Source organism: Calypte anna, chromosome 23 (assembly GCF_003957555.1).
Source record: "Calypte anna isolate BGI_N300 chromosome 23, bCalAnn1_v1.p, whole genome shotgun sequence".
NCBI classification, from domain to species: domain Eukaryota; kingdom Metazoa; phylum Chordata; class Aves; order Apodiformes; family Trochilidae; genus Calypte; species Calypte anna.
The window spans coordinates 5,962,638-5,980,052 of record NC_044268.1 but is presented as its reverse complement, the minus strand read 5'-3'; the positions used below and the strand labels follow the sequence as shown (position 1 = coordinate 5,980,052).

Below are 17,415 nucleotides of genomic sequence, written 5' to 3'. Positions count from 1 at the left end.
TAATACTGGAGAATGGGGGATTTATTCCCCTCATATAAGCTTAATTATTTGTAACGAGGTCCGTGCCCCGTGGTACCCGCCGTCCTCATGGTTTTCTCTCTGCTCTTCTCTAAGATGCTGAGACACTAAAACAGGAGCTGAGATGGGAATCTGAAAAGCTGCTCCAGAGGTTTGAACGCGGGTGCCCCGCCTTAACGGAGCTGTCACCGGCGCTGCTTTCCCCCGCGGGTTCCGCTGGGCTCTGGTTCTGCTGGGCCCTGGTGCCGCTGGTTCCGTTGTTTCCGCTGGTTCCGCTGGGCCCTGGTTCTGCTGGTGCCGCTGGTTCCGCTGGGCCCTGGTTCTGCTGGGTCCGCTGGTTCTGCTGGGCCCTGGTGCCGCTGGTTCCGTTGGTGCCGCTGGCCCCGCCCGGCGCGGAGCAGTCTGGGACCGCCGCTTCCCGTCCTGCTCGGGGCCGCCTGAATGGGGCAGACTCAAGATGGCGGCGAACGCCAACCCGGCGGGCGGCGGCGGTCTCTCGCTCTTCGAGTGCCCCAGCTGGTGAGCGGGCGGGCGGGGGCCGCAGCGGCTCCTCCGGGCCCCGCTCCTCCGGGCCCCGCGCCTCCCGCCGTGCCGCGGGCTCCCTGCGGGGTGCTGCGGAGCGCGGATGCCGCCGGGCCGGGCCGGACCGGGGGAGTGGCGGCGGGCAGTGGGATCGGGGCCGGGCATGCGGGGCGGGAAGGGCCGCGGGGCTGCGGGGCTGCGGTCCTCGGGGGGGTCAGCGGGGCTGTGGCGGAGCGGGCGGGAGGTGCAGCCCTGCGGCTGCCTCGGTCGTAGCGGCCGCCCCAGGCCGCAGCTCCGCACGCCTCGCCGAGGGGCTGTGCCCCATCCCGGGGCCTTCAGCAGAGCAGCGGAATTACATTTTCTGGTCAGGTTGTGTGCTTAGTGCAAGGAGCTGGCAGCCTGGAGCTTGCCTGGGATTTTCTTTATGATATTGTTATAAGGAGTCAGGGCAGAGCGATGCGCTGGAGAAGCAGAACCAGGACCCTGAGTCTGCCTGGTGTGAGAGCTGTAGGAACGTCCGCGTTAGAAAGGATCTCTGGAAACCGCTTTGCCCAACCTTCTGTTGAAAGCTGGGCCTTAGATTAAGTTACCTGGGGCCCTGCTTCATTTGATTTGAATTTTCTGATACACAACTACATAGACCTTGGCTATATTGCCCTCTTTTGGTACCAGAACATTGATTATTCAGGGGATGTGCACAGTTACATTTTAAGTTGCACAGAAAATGACCGGTGTTGCAGATGAAAAGCCAAGCACTTGTACATTTGTATGAGCTGGCTGTGTCTGTGCATGCATGATTGCAGCAGTCTTTAATTGCACAGTCATCTGGTTTTTACTACAGGTCCCCCACCTTTCAGAACTTTGATGATAGTGCTCAGTTCCTGAATATATTTTGTAATTTTGACCTGCTTTGCAAGAGCCTGCTTTAGCTAGTAAAACTCTTATCATGGAAAAGAACTGACTGTGTATTTCAGTGTTTTATTTGTGCTGAACATATACAATAACAAACACCTATATGATACATGATGGTGGTCCATAAAATGATGACATGATTGTGTTGATAAAGCAAAAAAATTACTCAGTGTGAGTACTTTTAGATTGTTCAACTTGAAATTTGAAATACCGTATCTTTTTTTTTTCTTAGTGTTTTTATACAAAAGTGTTCACAACTTGGACTAGATTCCATGGTAAACTTTAATAACTTCTGCCATTGAAAGCTATAGATTGAGAAGCTGAATAACTGTAACTTGTGAAATGCTCAGTTTCAGTAACTTGCATGCTACTGCAGAAGAATTCCTAAATAAATATGGTATGGGGGAGAGGACTGTGCTGTATCTGTGAGGGCTTCTCCAGGTGATTACTTTCTGGCTTCCACTAGAAACAGGGCAGGTTCTTGTAGACAGGTTCTTTCATCACTGTGCTGGTGGTGACCTGGTTTGGTTTTTAAGCACTAAGTGTTGTGCTGGATGGTAGAGAGATGAGGTGGAAAGGGTATCAGGGAGATCCAAGCCAGGGTTTCATACCCAGGAGCAAGGAGGTCCTGTTTGCTTGCCAGGGCCTGTATAATTCTGACATTTCTAGGATTTTTGGTAATTTGTTTTTTGTAGCTGGAATTTAGGCTTTGGAGTCCACATTTAGAGGCCTAAATAATTGACCTAATTTCAAACTAACATCCAGAATTAAAGTTGTCCTGTCTGTGTCCTCAATAGTTGCAATTAAAAATTTCTCTTTAGACTGGGTAGGACTCTGCTTCAGTGAGGCTGCTGAGCTTCAGGGTATTTCAGCTGTAACCCACTTGAGATGTCAGCTTGGAATCTTGGCCTAGTTGAAGAGATACTGTCAGCTAATTTGTAAAACTTCATTCTCTTATTTGGTACCTCTAGCCAGCATCACATCCCAGAGCACTAATGGCTTTGTCCTCTTTTTTGTTTTATTTTTGCTCTTCAGTCTGCTCTTTCAAGGAACTTGGGAATCTTCACTGTCTATCCCTTCTTTTTCCCATTTCTCTGTAGTAGAAAACAGTAGTAATGTTAGCAGACTGCATCCTCTTGCTTTAGCTGCTGCTGTTTGTTCATCTGAAGGGAAATCAACCCTGTCCACCTTGTTAGGACAAGGATAAAAAACTATCCACACTTTTAGAGAAGGTCTTGGTAAGAAAACCTGTGAAAGTCCCAACTGGCATATTCAGGAAGGGTCAGAGAGATCTGGGCAGGCTGGGCATGATGGATTTGGACAAAGAATGGAAAATATTTGTGGAATAATAGAGGACTTGTATGTTCTTTTATCTAGGTATCTTTTATCTATCAGTTATCTAGGAGGGCATGTGTATAGCAACTGGCTGATCTGGAGACAAAGAAGAAAGGCACATCCCAGAAATGTGGATATCTATATTTAAACCCCTTAAACAGCTTCAGTTACAAGTGACCTTTCTTCCTACTCCAGCTCTGCTGAGCTCATCATTGCCCATTGTTGCTGTTCCCTTGGCTTGCAGTGAGCAAGGCAGGCAGAGGGAATGCAGCCTCCTCTGGGGTTGTGCTTCAGAACAGGGCAGCAGCAGAGCTGAGAACTGGGTCACTGCCATCACCTGGGAAGCTGATCCTGCCATAGAGCCAAGAGCATTGCTGTTGTCAGTGAAGAAATACTAGAGAAGCAGAGTTTTAGAGATTTGAGCAGAAAAAGGTAATTTTGCAGTCAACAGCCCAAGTTTCTATGTAATGAAGGGCAGCATATTGATACCACAGGGGTGTCCTGGTTCTGAGCACCATAAATACCAAATAGGGTTTTGATGCAGCTCATCTCATGGGTTTTCCCACATATTAGTGTTGCTTTTCTGTGCACTGCCAAGTCCCTCATTCCTCTGTGCTCCCCTTGCCCAAGCTGGAATAACGCTCACTGGTGAACCTGCTGGGGGGGCTGAGCTGCTCCTTGGCTGAGAATGTGGTGAAGGATTGGTAGGGTTCCCTCTGCCATGTCATGCTGTAGTCTCTTCCATGTTGCCTGTGTTGGTAGGAAGGTTTCATTGTAGTGAGTGTGGAGGAATGCTCACTGTTGGCCAGCATCCTTATAATACTACAGTGTGTGTGTAGCTTCTTTCAGGATTTTTTTTTCCATTACCAGTCCTAGAGGGGAAGGATGGCAGAAGTTTCTGTTCCTCTCAGCAGCTAAAGGTAGAGATCTCCTGTTTTGAATGTAACAGGAGAAAATAGCCCTTAAGCAGACCCTTAAACTGTCCCAGCTTATCTCCTTGAGTTGTTCCTGGTCTCATACAATGTTCTCTTGGCTGCATTTGGTAAATTAGCTGGATTTCACATGGAGAGGTAAAGCTTGAAATGTCTTTCCTTGTGTCCTGTTATCATAACACTTACTTTGAAAAAACATTTTGTCAGAAGCAATCTGCAGGAAGAAAAAGAAAATTATGGTATTTTCTTATTACCTTTTGTGTAGGTTTGATATGTAGCTCTGTAGTTAGTGTTAATAAACTTGTGTATTGAATATTTTGATATTCTATTTTCCTTTATTTTCCAGGGCAGGAAAACCACCACCTGGCTTACATCTGGATGTTGTCAAAGGGGACAAACTCATTGAGGTATGAAAATAGGTTTTGTATGTATTTGGTATACCATACACATAGGAACCAGCAGTAGAACATATCCCAGCATTGTCCACACTTACTCATCTGTATTTCTTTTCTCTCTCATTAATTATTTTCAAATCAGTGAAATTTACTCTGAATCTTAAGAACTAAGTGAATTGTCCCATGCCTGTGTTCTGAGGCTGTCTGGTATTATGCAGTGTATCCATCAGGTATCTCCTGATGCATTGCTTGGAAGGATATAAATCTCCAGTGCTCAGCTGGCAAATGAGAACACTTTGATTCCTAAACATTAAACCTGTCTTAGTCAGAGAGAGAAAAAATAAAAGATTTTTAAGGAAGCTTGATAGTTTGCAGAGCTAAATGTTGGCATTTTTTTTCCTGTAAGATATATATATAGGGAGTATCACAGTGCAGCCACAAGGCAACCTGTCTTAGGAACTTTGGGAACAGAAACTCAACATGGGGAAAGAAATCTCAAATAAAAAAGAGTAAAAAGTCGTCACTATGTGTGATACTTGTGTGAGATACTTGTTTGGTCAGTTTTATTTAAAGAAAAGTGGTCTGGGGATCATGTATCTTACAAGATTGTTGCCCTTTCCTACACTATGAAGTACAGTATGACTTTTCATCCCATGTCCTGGAGCTGTGAGCAGTGCTGTGATGAGCACAGATAGAATGAGGGTTTTTTTATTGCAGCATAGGGATTTGTCTTATGTATACCATCTTATCCTCTATTTCATATTTTGTGGTATGTTTTTTCACTGTTGATAATTAGAGGCCATCTCTTTATTGTTGTAGTGCTCAACATTCAGATTTTTCAAATCAAAACTACAATCAAAAGTAATAAATAAATACATTTTCAGAAAGGGTTTTTAACATGGTTGACAGAGGGGCCCCAAGCCAGTGGATGTGTTTTAGCTATGGAGAGACTCCTAACTTGCAGTTCACTGAAACAGGGAAATGTTTCTGGGCAGCAAATGTTTGCAGTGCTGAGCCAAATCTTCTGAACAGAAACTTGGAAAATTAAGAACTCAGTGTTGGATCAAGAAAGACAGCTTAAAATTTTGGCTAGTTTGTAGTGTATGCTACCACAGGAGTATCAGACAGTATTAAGTGTTCCTTCAGATGCCTAGCACACCAAGAGCTCTGTACAGAAAAATAGACAAGGTCAGCCTTGACCTAAGAGAGATCTTGGCCTTAATTGGAAAGGAATTAGACACAAATGCACACTTATTGCATCTTCAAAGTAGCTCATTAGTTCACATGAGACATGGATGACTTGCTTCATGCCAGCTACTCAGATTATTTGGAGCTGTCTTTCTCTGGCTCTCTCTAAGCTTTGTGGCTTTCAGGCCATGTAATGAGATTCAGTGACCAAAACCAAGTGACAGTGACTTCGGGATTTTTGGTATGTGGTGGCTGAACATCAGGCAGCCTTCCACCAAAGAGACTTATTCTGTGAGATGAGTTGTCTTTTGGATTTTTGAGTGTGAAGAGAGAGCTTTAGGGTGAAAGAGTTTGTACTGAGCTCTGCTGAATTGCTCCTCAGACACAAGGCAAACATGTATCATGGGAGTCCTGGCCAGGAGTGAAAAAAAAGCAGGAAATGCCATATGGAAGCTGAGGATGCACCATTGGTTTTGGCAGTGGATGAACAAATTTGGTATTCATAAATTGACAGTCAAGAATATCCTCCTGGTGGTGTCAGACTCTGTGGCACTGCTGCCCAAAACTTTTGGACCTTCATGAGGCCCAAGTTGGTTTTGTAAGCCTGGGGTCTCTGTCTGCATTGGGAAAGTGAGTGGTACAAATATCTTGATTCCCTCTTCCTACCATCAGCTCTGTTGATAACCTGAAAAAGGTTCATTTTGCTGCCATGCAGAGTGCTGTTAACAGTTACCACAGCTCCCTAGGGGCAATCTGGGCCAGTGTCTCACCAACCTCACAGTAAAAAATTTCTCCCCAATTTCTTATGTCAGTCTCTCCCAGTTAAAAGCCATTTTGACTGATCCCATCACTCTATGCCCTTGTAAAAAGTCCCTTCCCACCTTTTCTACAGCTCCTTTGGGTGTACTGGAGGGTGCTCTATGGTCTCCCCAGAGCCTTCTCCAGGCTGAATAACCCCAGCTCTCCCAGCCTGGCTCCCAAGCAGAGCTGCTCCAGCCCTTGGATCATCCTTGTGGTCTCCTCTGGACTTGCTCCAAGAGCTCTGTGTCCTTATGTTGGGGACACCAGAGCTGGATGCTCTGAGGTCTCCCCCATCACCCTGCCCATGGTGCTGCTGGAGGTTCAGCCCAGGTCATGTTCAGGTTTCTGAGCTGCAGGTGCCCATGGGCAGCTCACACTGAGGCTGTCATCAACCAGCACCCCAAGTCCTTCTCAAGAGAGTGATGTGATCACACAGAGGCCACAGAATGAGTGCATTCTCATTTGTTTTGCCTCCTGAATATCTGGCGTTGGCTGTCAGTGTCCCTGCACTCACCTGCATGTGCGGAATGGGAGCAGTGACCCAGCACAGACACCTCTGTCTGCAGTCCAGAGGTCTGGATTGCTGTCCTGCTTCCATCTGCTGAACTAGGAGTCACAGCTTGGCTTGGTGAGGAAGTTTCAGCAGGCTGTTGCAGCAGACTGTTCCTCTCTGCCTGTTGGTACAGTTGCTTTAGGGCCTTGCGTGCTGTGTACAGGTGATGATTCCAGTCCTCTGTGGTGTGGTGGTGATGTGGAGCCATGTCCTGTGTGTCTGTATGGGAACTGTGCAACAAATTAACACCATTTGAATGTCATTTATCTGTTTCCCTACTTGGTATGTGTGGCAGTAGTTTTTCAGTTTTGTCTTTTACAGTAGGCAGCAATAACCAAGAAGGACCCTCTCAGATCTCCTGGGGGACTGAGCACTTGATACTAACCGAGCCATCTGTGCCCCAGGTCTCCTGCAGAGGCCTGAGGTACACCTTGTGATTGCTGGGTCTGAAAAGTGCAACATTAAAACAAGCCATGAAGTGTTTAAGCTCAGTGTATAAAGAATGACACTGGGTTATAACTCAGAGGTACAGAATAGTTTGGAAACATTATCTGGAAATAAAGGCAATACATTATTTTCTCTGTTGATGATTTGTTGCAGTATTTTCAGTTCATGTGTTTATTTGTCTTTGCAAAATCTCTTCAAATGCTGTCAAGTCAAGATGGTGTTTTGTGTGTAACAGGTGCCAATGAAACCTTAGGGGCCACTTCTCTTGATTTCAGTTGTGGAAAAGAATGAAAAATTGTTGGTCCAGTTTTTATGGTACTTGAAATAGTGTGATACCTGAGAGCTGAGTGCTGACATGTAGAGCAAGGAATCAGCTTCTGAAAATCCACTTATTTATATCAGAGTTGTGTTTACACAGGATTTTTGTTTCAAGTACACAAGAATAAAAGGAGAAGCTAGTGCTCATCTTTCTTACCAAGTGAAATCATAGAATTCATCAGTACAGAAGTACTGAATTTGGGAAGACTCAGAGCTGAACTGCATAGGATTCTACATCATACTGGATACATTCTGTTGCTATGAAGTTGAATCTCTTTATCAGTAATGTGCCTGAAGGTGAATTTCTAGTTAAGCTATGATTTCTGTCTTTTTTAAATGAGACATAGACTCACAAATATGATGATGTTTGTTTTTTTTTTTAGTTGGAGTCTAATTATTGGTGGTTTTGTAGATTTTCTGCCAGCCAACATAACACTGAGGGTATTGATGAAGTTGTCATTCTGTCTAGCTCTTTGTTTTCACAGAACTTATTCAAAATTAGTATTTTGTAGTGCTGGTAGAAATTGGCCAGTTGGTTGAGCAGTTACTTGGTTTAATAATGGGTGTCAGCAGCTGATAGATAGGCAGGAAGCTTGATCACCTAAAACTTGTAATTTTAAGGAAGCAGACCAAAATATGTAAGTCAGTAGATTTCACAAAGAATTTACTGTTATGAGATTGTACTTAAAATGGATAACTGTAGTTAGTTGGGAATAAGACATTAGCAGATTACTATCTAAGGGACCAATTAACTATAAAGTTGTCATGAGATATGTATGGTGGCATGGAGCTGAGTTGTTCAGCTAATTTTTATGGAGACTTTAAAGAGTGAACATACAGAAATAAATTGCTTATTACTGAATGCTAGATAGTGAGAACTTGAAGCATGGGGGCTGACTAATGTTCAGGAAAACAATGAGAAACCCAGCTTAGAAAATGTAGTACACATATGGGGTGGAAAATCTGAAACAAATGAGTGACATTTGAATGCAGCAGTGCTGAAAGCTCTGAAGTTCATAGTTGATGGGCAGATGTCACTTTGCAAAGTGATTATCTGTAAAAGATGGGGTCCTTGTGACATTTATGCTTGCAGATAAGGCAGAGGAATATAAGTACTATGTCTTATTCCATACTTTCTGTATGACTTGATAGTGCCACAGAGGAAGTGACCATCAGGGTGCTTACTGTGTCAGTCTCAACAAAACCCCAAACCAGCTACCTGTAGCTAATCTGATACATTGGCTCTTTCTGTCTGAGCATCTGATTTGTACAGCTGGCAAAACTGAGGAGCCAACATGATGCTGACATGATGCTGCTGCCAGGGAGGAAGGCCCTTCCTCATCATCAGCCTGGTGCCTGAAATCTGTTCCAGCTCTGGAGCCATCTGGGAGAGAGACCCATCTGACTGAAGGAAAACTGTTTCAGCCCACCAAACAGGAGAACACTAATGCAGAAGAAAAGTGCTTTACAAGCTGAAAACTTGACTCAAATGTGTGGCAGTGTGATGGAGGAGAGGATTATATAGCTGGGAGGGGAAGGAAGGAGGGGGGAGCAATCCCCATGCACTAGCAGGCAAAATGTTAATTCAGCTCAGACCATCTCCTTCCTGACAGTGCTTTTCTGAGTGCAGATCTGTTTTTTCTGATAGAAAATCTATCACCAGCATTCCCTTGATCAAGCTTCTGAAATGTCATGTGAGCTTTGGTAAATGTTTCAAAAAGCAAGAAGCCATCTGCTAACAAACCTTTAATGCATTGCCAGCCTTTGACTTGTGCATCTGGAAGCCAGAAAATGCAGGTTGGGTTCAGATGTCTGCATACAGTGAGAAGGAAGACTTGAGCATTTCAGTGCAAGGAGTTCCTTTTAAAAAACTGTTAGTAAAAATACACTTTGTCCACCACAGGACCGTGTCAAGGTGTTCCTTTGCTTTTCAGAGATGGTTTGTGTGACTGATGTTAGAGTATGTAACATCTTGTCTGAAGATGAGATTAGAACTAGAATGAATTAAGAGGAAATGCCTGGAATTAATGGTTTACTTGAATATGGATTCATGTCACACTACATATTCATTATAGTTTTACATGTACTATAAAGGTCTGAAATCTCCTGTATGTCCATTTTTATACAGAAATATAATTTTGATGCTCTGTATCAGACTGGGGGACATTTAGCTTAGATTCCTGGCTTAGACAAGGCCTGGGGTCACCTGCATCAAGGAATGTGTAGAAATGCAAATGTGAGAATCTTGTATGAGACAGTCTCATGTTTTGAAGAGTTATTGGCCTTCCCAGGCTGTCTTGTATTGGCTGTTAAAGAAGGGCATAATGGACTTTATAAAATCACAACTGAATATGGCAAAGAAAAGGTCTGAGTTTCTGGTTTTGTCAGATGAAAATGAAGTATTTATTATCTGTTGATGCTTTGTTTTGAATTTGCTCTGTCTATTCATGTTACTGCGTTTTTTCAGGAAGATCCAAAAGATACTGGAGTCTAATGTGCTTCTCTCTTTGATATTCTACCTCAGAAACTCATCATTGATGAGAAGAAATACTATCTCTTTGGGAGAAATCCTGATCTGTGCGATTTTACCATTGACCACCAGTCTTGCTCTCGGGTCCATGCTGCCTTGGTCTATCACAAACATCTCAAGAGGGTTTTCCTCATAGATCTAAACAGCAGTAAGTAGTGTGACATTTAACCAGATAGCAGTACATTATTTTAGTGCTTAAACATTTCTGAATCTGAGATGCTTTTTGTTGTTGTTTGCACTGTGTGGATAGATGACTGATTTGAATTAGCATCCTAGTGAAAGACTGGCAAGGTTTAGGAACAAAAGAATGTTTGCTCTAGTCAGCTTACATCTGCTTCACTTGATGGTTAAAACAACATTTCTAGACTCTGAAGGGGCTAAGGGAAAGGAGGAAAGTGACTTGGTCTTCCCTTCACAATTCTAAAGCTCTCTCTTTTGAAGTTGATTTTCCATGTTTTAAACATTTTTCCACTGAAGGAATGATTCCAAGAAGTAAATGGTGGTTTTCATTTATAGCCTTGGCTTTTGGAGGACTTCTGATGTGCATTACCTTAGTTTGTGAGATGGTAAATAAAAATAAAATGTACATAGGGAATGTTTGCAGCTGTACCTCAGCGCCTGGTATCTCAGAGCAACCATGTACAATTTCTGAACTTCTGAAGACTTGAACTTGATTACTGTGAGCCTAAGCTGATGACTAACAAACTAATTTGCATTTTGATGTTCTTAGCACATGGCACATTCTTGGGTCATATCCGTTTGGAACCTCATAAGCCCCAGCAGATACCCATCGATTCCACAGTTTCATTTGGTGCTTCCACACGGGCATATACCCTGCGAGAGAAGCCCCAGACACTGCCATCAGCAGTTAAAGGAGATGAGAAAATGGGCAGTGAAGATGAGGAGCTGAAGGGCTTGCTGGGCCTCCCCGAGGAGGAGACAGAACTTGATGTGAGTATGATGGCACATTGTACCTAGGTGACATTTCTGTCGTATCATATGTGTAGATAAATGGATTATGTTCAACATTTGCTTAGGTTCAGGTTCTTGACTCCTTGGCCTTGTAGTCTGAGGTGTCTGTGGCTGATTGATACACACAAACCATCATGTTCTGCCATGATAAACCTATGGTCGTCTTGCTTCTCAGAATCAGTCACCTAATAATCCTACATTTCCAGAGGTCTTCTCACAAAGGCTTGGCAGGGGGCATCACCTCAGGTTAGGGATGGTTTCTCTCACTGTTCCTCATGGCTGGGTAGCAGTGGATGCTGCCCTGTTTCCTACGGTTGGCTCATGAAAAGGGAGGAGGCAGAGTGTGGCATTCACAGGATTGCTGAGGTTGGAAGGGACCTTGCAGGATCATCTAGTCCATCCCTGCTGCTCAAGCAGAGTCAGCTGGAGCAGTTGCTTAATGCTCAGGCAAGTTCTGTATATATCTGCAGACAGAATCCACCTCTCTGGGCAGCCTGTTCCAGCACTGGAGCACTTTTTCTTCTAGGGGTCTAAAGTTGAAGCTAAACAGTGTGCTGTAATCTTCTGATACGCAGAATTACACAATTAAATCAGACTTCATACACTAGGTGTTTAAACTATTTCATTTGTCACTAGAACCTGACGGAGTTTAATACAGCCCACAACAAAAGAATTTCCACACTGACCATTGAGGAAGGGAACTTGGATATTCAGAGACCAAAGAGAAAACGGAAGAACTCCAGAGTGACGTTCAGTGATGATGATGAAATCATTAATCCAGGTTAGTAGTTTGCTTTAATCTTCAGTTGATGCCTTTTAAGACCCTTTTTTCAGTACTCTCATAGGGATTCCTCCTGGCTGCATATGGATAAGGAGAACAGAAATTTGGTAGTCAGTATTTGGGTTCTGCTGTTTCAGAGAAGCTGCTGTATGTGTCACTTAAATCTCTGGACCTCTCTCTGTTCCTTCCCCTGTAAACTGCATGATTTGTGCAGGACAGGGATACCACACTGCTTCACTGTTTGAAAATATATCAGATGTTGGAAAAGTCTCATGGGGCCAAAGGGAGAAAAGTGTTTTAAATTTTTGCCTTCTTTAGAATCTAAATGAGAATGAAAGTTTGTTTTTCATCTGTCTCTTCATGCTTTCCTTACCTTTCTTTTTGCCTAATGGATATCTGTCTCACGCTCAGAGGTTTTTTGCTACTTGTCTGCATATCTGAAACAATTCATCTTCATTTGGAATGATGCTTCTGAAGTTGTATCCAATTTCTGATCAGTCATTTTTCTCCCTTAGCTATTTTATATTAATGGCATTCCTATTATATGTGGATAATATTCCTGTTTATAAGAGTGTGCATTTAATGAGTGTGCATTTTAAAATAAGTGTAGAGCTAGTATCATTTGGCAGTGTTGACTACCTAAGTAACTATTTTGATTTATAAGGTTATGCAGTTTAGTGCTCCAGACATCCTAATGTAAACACTCATTCACATTACAGTAAAAAAGATGTTTTTTCAGACTTTCAGAGATGCTACTTTTAATTTTTCTGACTTCTCCTTCAAGACCACCCCAAGGATTCCTGGGGCTAGCATCCCTTGTCAGCAGCCCAGAACTCCAGTCTGCCCATCCTTCTGTACCCCTCCCTTTCTCCGTATGGGTGGAAACCTTTCTTACCAGGGTATCTGATGAGCCCACCTTGAGACCAAGTCTCTGGGTGTCCCTTTACCCACTCTTTATTTGGGCTTACTTGTGCTTACCTATGAGAGCACTGCCTTTGAGAAGTCCATGTAGCAATTCTTCACGTACCTGGCAGATGTTTTTTCTTTTCTTGTGTTCTTACTGAAGGTTTCACTGGTTTTGCTTTTACAGAGGATGTGGACCCTTCTGTTGGGCGTTTCAGGAACATGGTACAGACAGCAGTAGTCCCTGTTAAGGTACAGAGTAACTCTCAACATTCTAATTAATAACCTGCATTGATGAACTTGTTCTATGAGTTACACCTTAGAAACATAATGTTCTGTGGTGGAATGTGTTCTGTTGTTAAGCAGAAGTCATGCTCGTGTTCCACAGTTGTCTTTTTTTAGCAGATTAACCATTTCCCTTCAAATCCAGCTTTAGCTCTTTTCTTTAATAACACATAGGATCAATGGCAAATATTTTTCTCTCAAAAAGAATCACTTCCCAGAAGTTCAGTATGGTACTTCTAGGCATCCCTTAAAATTATGGGAGATGTGAACAGTAAAAAAGTGAAATGGGAGGTTGGTTGTTTCAATACTGTAAATGCTTGTAAATGCTGAGTTGCCTGTTGGAACTAGAAGGGTTTAGGCTTTTCTCCAAGGTGAGTGTTTTGCCAGTGCTATATTTAATTTGCATGTGCTAGGAGTAGGTGAGAGCTTCAAACCTTCAGGGTATCTAAGCAGCTCTGTAATAGCAATTTCACTTGGTGGTGGTGTACACCCAAGTGATCCAGAAGCTGCAGTTTCTTACTGTGGGGGGATGGAGGGTCTGGGTTGCTGACTGAAGAGCTACTCAGTCATGTGTCCAGGAAAGCTCCAGACTGGCTTCAGCTTCTGTCATTACTTCCTGCATTGTGGAACTTTAAGAGTTTATTAAGTGGTTTTCCAGTGAAACCCAGAAGAAATCTTCTGGGACAAAGACTGAGGTGTGGTCTGTAACCACTTCATATCTGGCTAGACTGGGTGCCTCTTGGGGGAAAATGGTGCTGGCATCCAGTTTAAATCGCTTACTTGTCCCATGTATTTTGAGTAACTCTTTGAATCCTTCTTTCTGCAGAAAAAACGACTGGAGAATCCAGGCTCATTGACCACAGATGACTCTGCATCACGACGTATGCAAAACTTTCCCTACAGTGGAGGATTATATGGTGGTTTGCCTCCCACTCACAATGAGGCAGGTTCCCAGTCCCACGGCGTCCATGGAACAGCGCTCATTGGTGGTCTGCCCATGCCCTACCCCAATCTTGCCCCAGATGTGGACTTAACTCCTGTTGTGCCCTCAACAGTTAACATGAACCCAGCTCCAAACCCTGCTGTCTTTAATCCTGAAGCTGTGAATGAACCCAAGAAGAAGAAATATGCAAAGGAAGCGTGGCCAGGCAAGAAGCCAACACCTTCCCTACTGATCTGAGTTTTGTAGAAGGAGGATGGGAGTCACAAACTCCAGAACTGTTCATGTGCAGTATCGTCTTTTTAAAAATTTCAGTGTCCTAACCACATGTAATACCAAGACTGGAGAAGTGAAATATCCTTTAAAGATCTGTCTTCAAACATTTTTATATGTTTGTTAAAAAAAAATACAGCTCCCATCTCCTTTTGAACCAAAATATCTGGCAGCCTTTTCTTAGCGGTTTCTGTCCTCAGAGATCTTTCCTCTGATATTCGATCGATATGGTGAAGGGGCAGAGCCACACAATTAGTTGTCATTTCTGGCATGACCCTGCAAATTTGTGTATTTAGGTGTCGTGCTTACTATGAGTAATGTTGTTCCTGCTGGACTTGCTCACAGCAGGTCAGCTGTATCAGAAGTAAATGTTTGTGGGGCCAAGCGTTTGAGTTCTAAAACTTGCAAAATACAGGTCAGCTGTTTATTTTTTACGTTTTCAAAACTCCACCAACGTGGGATGCTTTATTTTATTTTGTGTTTATTTTTTTTCATTAGTTTGGCTACAGCTTGGTGTAATTTCTACCAACAAAACCACAGCATCCCATTAGCTCATGAGAACGTGCAGCTGAAATGGACAGGACCTAGGTGGGCTTCCATAGGTGCAGTGCAGTGTGGTACAGGTGTGTGGATGGGTGGAGGAGTGCACAGGTGGATGGGTCTGAGTGTATCTTGGTGCTAATGGCACCATACAAATGATGCTTGGAGCCTTTTGCTGGTGGACAGGCACTGTCTGCACTCTGCAAACAGTGAACAACGTGGTAGCATCAACCCTCTCCCCTGTGATGAGGTGGAGTTAACCTAGAGGACAATGGTCTGAAAGAAACTTGGTAGCTCTTTCTACTCAAATAGTTCCATTTTTATTTTCAAATGGAACTTCTGAGCTGAAAGTGTGTGTGATGCAGAAAGACACTCTTACAAATGAGCAGCCATCAGCAGTGTCAGAAGGTAACTGAAACCACAGTCTGCAGGCTGTCACTGCTAGGGACAGTGGGTAAGAGTTGAGTGCTACTTTGAATATAAATTCTCAGTAGAGAACCTGCCTCTCCCTGAATAAAGCAGTGTGCAAGTTGGTTTCAAATACTACGTTTTTCAACTACTTCATCACTTTTTCCCATTAAATAAAACAGGAAGTTTGATTTGGATTGTTGCTCTAGCCTTCAGATCCTCAGTTTTAGATTTCAAAATCTGATTCAGACGTATTCAGACACTAAGTCTTTACTTTATACAAGGTAAGGCCAGAGTTCTGCTTTTCATAGGTTTACTCTGGAATTTTTTACATTCTATAATGCAGTTCAGCTATGTAGTGACAATTCCTTTGTGGATTAAGGGTATTTCTCTAGGAAATATGCACTAAAAGGACAGTAGTACACCCAGCTGTTCATCATGTACAGTACCCTAGCTGCCCTGCTAAGTAGTGCTGTGAAAGTCTGATGGTTGCTGGAGTAGTGCAGTGTTCCTGCTTTGGGCAGGTGCTCCAAAATCAGTGTGACTTCCATGTCTGCAGAGTGATTGCTTCTGTCATGTTACTGAGGTAAAAATGAGCTAGTAAATACCCCTCTCACAAGAGCAATGGCTTTAGAGACTGTTTTGTTCACTTCTCCACACCATCTTCCTTGGCTCAAACACAAAGTACCTGCTCCATGATACAGTTGTGCTGCTCTGTGTTTAGTTGCTATTGAATATGATTCAGTCCTCAGATGTTCTGCTTCCAAACACTCCATGCTGACTCTTAAAATTGTACTCTCTTTATTTTGACTTTTGCTTCTTTCTGGAATGTAGAATTTTGTTTTTCCAGCCGGTCTGTTTTATGAAGGCAACTCTTTAGGGTTAGACTAGTTAGGGCAAGTGAAAGTTGAACAGATTTTCTTTCCGTCCATCTTGGGTTTTTTTTTTTTCTTTTTTTCTTTTTTTATTCAGGGGGGGAGGGAGGATGGGGGTAGGCAGGGGGTTGTTTTGTTCTGCAAGTGGCTCTTTGCAAGGTTTTTCTTGAAAAGGGAAGCTTTACTGCTCATTGTTTTTTAAAGCTCTTCTCCTCCCTGGGTTTGAATAAGCTCTCATTATTTTAGAGCTTTGGGGCCATAGCTGGCCAGTACAGGTGGGGACAGCGTAACATCCAGGGGCTTTGTACAAAGTTTGTACACTTGTGTAATATGTAATAGGCTTTTTCACACTTTCTGTTGGGCTTTTTACCTGTAACCTTTACTATGTTGTAAATTAAATGCAGATTTTGCCAGTTTGGAGAGTGTAGTGTGTTCGTTCCCAGTCTGCACTTCTGCAGTGGAGGCTGCACAATGTTTTGTGGCTTACTGAAGGATTTCTTTCTTAAAAAAAAAAACAAATACAGAATCATAGAATCTGCCGAGTTGGAAGGGACCCATCAGGATCATCCAACTCCTGTCCCCAAGAGTCAGCCCATGTGCCATGGCAAGGTGCAGCTCTCACTTAGTGCCTGGCTCAGTTTTTAAAGCTGCTCCAACTTCTTTGCCCCTGTCCTGCTGTGCTGCCATGGGCTGCACTGCATTGCACCTCTGCACACAAGAATGACACTAAACAGCAGACACCTTTGTTTTCTGGGTGCACTTTTATCTGGTTCTGACATAATCTTCTCTCTCCAAAGGTTATACTTCATAGCCCAGCTTTGCTCTTCTCATTGCTCAGCTTGATGCCTCTGATCTATAGGGTGGCTTTGGGCAGTTTGAAGGCAGCATCCTCTGGGCAGCTTGTCCTGGGCTCAGCAGGGAGAGCCATAGTGAAAAGAGTAAACTGGGACCTGGTTAAAGATAACCACTGGTGCCTGCAGCTGTAGGGATGAGGCAGTTCCACAATTGTGTAGGGTTAGTTATATTTAGGCTAGAGATTATTACTTCCTCTCAATCCAGCAATATCCCTTAAGCAGCTGAGCAGTTACATTTTCATTATTTTCTGCAGCAGAAGGCTGAACCTTCACAATTCACTTGCAAGCTGCTGATCTGCCATAGGTAGAAATAATTGGTACAAATTAACTTTGTGGTCTGACATTTTAAGTGTTGGTGGTCAGCAGGTGATTTCCTGTATTAAGGGAAGTATTAAAATGGAGTCAATTCCATGATAATCTGAAGCACTCTGCAGTGTGGAATGCAGAGATGGAAAGGAAGAAGTGAGTAGTGATTGCAGCTGAAAGAGCTAAAGAATTGAGCTAAAGAATACTTAGTGCTTTCCATCTGCAGCACTCACCAGTGTCATTGTTTGTAACCCCTCTTCTCTCTTTTGGTTTTGAAATGCAAGAGTGCAGCACCCAGCACACATCCTGGGAGGTGGTAATGAGCTG

The 17,415-nt window shown here is 43.4% G+C and overlaps 1 protein-coding gene and 1 non-coding gene across 2 annotated transcripts; both read left to right on the top strand.

Annotated features, from left to right (window-relative positions):
• Positions 1-422: 422 nt before the first annotated feature.
• On the top strand, positions 423-16,341 carry PPP1R8 (protein phosphatase 1 regulatory subunit 8). Its single transcript, XM_030464340.1, has 7 exons — positions 423-537; positions 4,066-4,126; positions 9,946-10,099; positions 10,682-10,902; positions 11,560-11,704; positions 12,795-12,859; positions 13,719-16,341. The coding sequence occupies exons 1-7, from the start codon at positions 476-478 to the stop codon at positions 14,070-14,072; spliced, it is 1,062 nt and encodes a 353-aa protein (XP_030320200.1). The 5' UTR covers positions 423-475; the 3' UTR covers positions 14,073-16,341.
• LOC115599593 lies at positions 7,025-7,190 on the top strand. The gene has a single exon (XR_003988519.1).
• Positions 16,342-17,415: the final 1,074 nt, after the last annotated feature.